Source organism: Geospiza fortis, unplaced genomic scaffold (assembly GCF_000277835.1).
Source record: "Geospiza fortis unplaced genomic scaffold, GeoFor_1.0 scaffold130, whole genome shotgun sequence".
Taxonomy (NCBI): Eukaryota; Metazoa; Chordata; class Aves; order Passeriformes; family Thraupidae; genus Geospiza; species Geospiza fortis.
This window is the reverse complement of record NW_005054300.1, coordinates 16,600,486-16,604,359: the sequence shown is the minus strand read 5'-3', so window position 1 is coordinate 16,604,359 and position 3,874 is coordinate 16,600,486. Positions and strand designations below refer to the sequence as shown.

The following is a 3,874-nucleotide window of genomic DNA, read 5'->3' as shown; positions in this document are numbered from 1 at the left end:
AACCCTGTGTTTGAAGTTACTGTCTCTACAGCAAAAGGAAATCAGTTTGATTTCCAAAAACAAATACTGGTGCGAACAGAGGCAGAGGTATGAAGTGTAATTCTAAGGTCCTAAAACTACTTGCTTATTTGAATGTCTGTCATTAAAGGCAGTACACTAAAAAATCAACAGCTATTTCAGTCATGGTAAAATAAAAATCCACTTGAGTACAAGCAATATCTAAAACAGCAATGGAAAAGCAGCTGAATACTTAATGTAGAAATAAAGCCCAAGAATGATAACCCCTGGAAAAAATAACAGGGTTTTAAATGAAAACTGTACTAAGAGCCTTACACAGGCTGTGTTGCATTGACCCAGCTGAGTGGATTCCATAGCCTGTACCACCTTCTAGAATGAAGAAGAGTACTTTCATCAAACTTTAAACACAGTAGCTGTTAAAAACAGAGACTTTTTCCACTACAGACCAATTACATCATGTGAGACTGAAAGAGCCCATTATTTCAAGGCCAATGGTACCTTTCTCCAGCATGTCTGCTTAATAATACAGGTATCAATACTTACTTCAGAATCCCTTCTATAATAATGGTCTTATAACATGGTCCACCTTTTGGCCTTTAATGGCAGCATGAACTGTATTTATTACTGTAAATATGAAGAAGAGGTACGAGGGCAGTTTTTGATAATACTTATCTCCATCGCACAAGGCCATACCTTGAAAGCCACCTGTAATGGGATTTGTCACTACCGCACCTTTTAAGAGCTGTACTAAGTGTTGAAAGTTTAACTGCTACATATGCCTTTATAATCATATGTGTTCTGCAAATAAACTTACAGGCACTGAGACAAAACTGAAAAGAAAACAAGAGAACAGTTCAAGGCTGCACAGCTTAGCAGACCCCATAACTGTGTACCATGAAAGGTCTATTCAGGACACCAAGTTCTTCAGCTGACAGGCCTGGAACATAGCCTACCTCTCCCTCCAGTAGGGCTGTGCCAACTCGAAAAAAGTCAAATGCCTGACTATTAACTAAAGTGGCATAGAGATGAGTGAAGGAAAACCATGTAGCTTCATACTAGATTGTTTAACTAGTCTGGAAGGAGAGAGATCAATCAATTTCTCCCTCCCAGTGCCATCAGTTTCACTGAAAGTCCTTCAGTTATTTAGTACCATAAGCAGCTGTGTCACACTGACTGGCTACAATCAATTATGAATGCATCTATATTTTAAGTAGATACAGCTTCCCCAGTACACCTCTTGTGGTGAGTCCTTCTGAAATGCATTTGTTACTCCAGGAAAAACACAAGATAATGAAGCAGTAATATCTTCAGCATCAGAAATAAAGGCTCTTATTGTGCAATTACTCTCCAAGACTCTATTCAAGTAAGTAAAATACCTAAAAGTACAAACCCCATTAAATGCTTGTTGTGACATTCTGCTAAGGGACCAGGAAGCATGTAAACATACCTTCTACAAAATCATTTTCACTATACAGCTGCCTGTCTCCTACTCCATCATCTTCATCTTGTCCATCTTCTTCATCTGGATTATTGATAACTTCTAGGCCAGCCTCAATAACTTCCACCAACTCATCTCGTTTATCCTTTCTAACAGGTTTCTCTTCTGGATGCCGAGTGAGCCCCATCTCCAACTGGAATACTTTCATGGATGTGAAGCTTTCAAAAGGAATGACTCCATACTCACTAGGCAGTTTGGCCCCCACGCTCACCTCAGCTTTGTCAATCTGGGAATGAAGAAACTCTAGGAGATCATTGGATGTTTGTTCCTTGGTGCCCTGGTAGTTCATACCATTGACCTTTGGGCTCTTTTTTTCCTGCAGGGACTTCAGTTTGTCACTCATTTCCTGAAGCTCTTGCTTTAGCTGAGCAATCTGACGTTTCAGACTGGTAGCTCGGTTTTGATAATGCTCTTCTTGTTCCTGCAAGAGAGCTTGATAGTATTCTTTACCCATGGTTTCACCTACAACACCAGGCAGAGATCCATTGCCATCTGTTTGTGGAGCACACTCCAGCAAATACATGAGCAGGACTAAACTGAATAGTAAAGCAAGGCCCACCAATAGCCAACGAGTCCTGGCTTGAATTACTAAGCCTCTTCTGGGCATTCTCATATTATTTCTGCTTCCAATCCTAAAAGATTAATTATCTGCTCTTGCTTTCCAGGGGACATCACCCCAGACTTCAAATCTTAAGAGAGAAAACACAATTGTAATAGCTACTACAAGTTCTGGTAACATAGCAGATGAGCAGTTTTCAAGCTTTGCCTTAATCAGGTATCATTGCAGAGATGTAAATTTGAAGTTCCTGTGTCATCCATAACCATCAACTGTAAGTCTGGCTGACGCCATACAATTTGTTCAGGATTTCCTACCCCAAACAAAAAAAACCTGCAAAGGTGGAGGAAGATTGAAGACACCAGCAAGGAATCATATTTCCATTTCCTAATTCAGCCCTAGTTGAAGGGGCCTAGCTTATTTGAAGTTTTGTGAAGGAAATCTGCAAAAGTAATTTTGTAAGCTTTGAACAGACAGCAATTTCCCCCCCACCACTATGTGTGAGAGCCATCTACAGTTTAGTAATCATAATTTTCATTGGCTAGTCTTGCTTTTCCTCTGGCACTTGAGTGTTTTATTCCACTTCCCCTCCTTTCCTTGGAATCTGTGGTTTGAGTCAGCAAAATGAAGACACAACCTAAAATTAAAGAAAGGTGCATATTAGAACTACAAAGCAGACAGTCATTTGAGAAACACATGAACAAAGTTCTAACGCATGCAAAAGACCAATGGTGGAAGGAGTGATAAAGGGAGAACAAAAAAACATTTATTTTTTTGCATTACCCATCAGCAACTCCCTTTGACACAGTGTCTGGAAAATAGTAATACGGACAGTCCAATAAAATGCATTTGTCACACGGCTAGCCAAAGCAGTAACAGTTCTTATAGTCTCACCACAGTTTATTTGACATTTTGTTTTAACTCCCCCATTCCTTCTTGGGCTTTTTGCTTTATTTTACTCTGTGGGAGGACAAAAAGATACCAACAAATCCCATGCCTTTCCTACTCCTCTAAACTATTTTTAAAAAAATTAAAAAAAAAAACCCATGAACTATTTTGAAGCAGCAGAAGCTTGCAGTTTCATTTGCTTTAAGTAAATACCTTTCAGGGTATAACTGTTCACTCATGAATAAATTATTATAGATTTTAATATCAAAGTTTACCGAAACCACATTTCAGATTAAGTCTAATTCAAAAGAAACTAAATTTCAATTGATGAAAGAGATCCTGAGATTAGCCATCTGCTAATATTTCCATCTTCTGACATGGCTGGGCTAGCATGAAGAGGCAGTGACCACTTCATGGGTCACACTCTTACATGACTGCCCAAACCAACCTAGAGGGAAAGACCAGAGAAACAGCCACAGTTATGCAAGAGAGGGATACCAAAAGTCCTGCTCAGCACTGAGTCAGCTAAATGTTTTATGGGCCTCTTCAATGACAGCATAAAAGACTAAGAAGTAAGCTCAATGCACGTTAGTCTACTTTCAACATTAATAAAATACTTTCATTTAAAATTTGCTTGTATAAAATAAATGAAGCTCATTAAAATTTATCCAGGGACCTATTAGCTCTACATCCATTTTGACTGTGTTATGCAATTATGGTTTGGGGGAAGTTCTGAGATTCCCAGTTTAGTTTCACTATCCTTAGGAGACTAGAAAACAATGGCCCACTCCCATACCCCTTCTGCATGGGTTAGGCAGTTATCTGGCACTGCCAGCTGCCACGCAGCCCATCTTGTGCTGACCCTGAGAGTCACTCAGGGTGCCACAATGCTCCCCATGTGTTTGCAGCAAACA

General features: G+C 39.6%; 1 protein-coding gene across 1 annotated transcript in view; it reads right to left on the bottom strand.

Annotated features, from left to right (window-relative positions):
- Window positions 1–2,704, bottom strand: part of CSGALNACT2 (chondroitin sulfate N-acetylgalactosaminyltransferase 2) — a 17,067-nt gene extending 14,363 nt beyond the window's left edge. Inside the window, exon 1 of the mRNA XM_031063418.1 lies at window positions 1,466–2,704. Coding sequence (XP_030919278.1) covers window positions 1,466–2,129 — 664 coding nt within the window. The 5' untranslated portion in view covers window positions 2,130–2,704. The remainder of the gene's footprint in view (window positions 1–1,465) is intronic.
- Window positions 2,705–3,874: the final 1,170 nt, after the last annotated feature.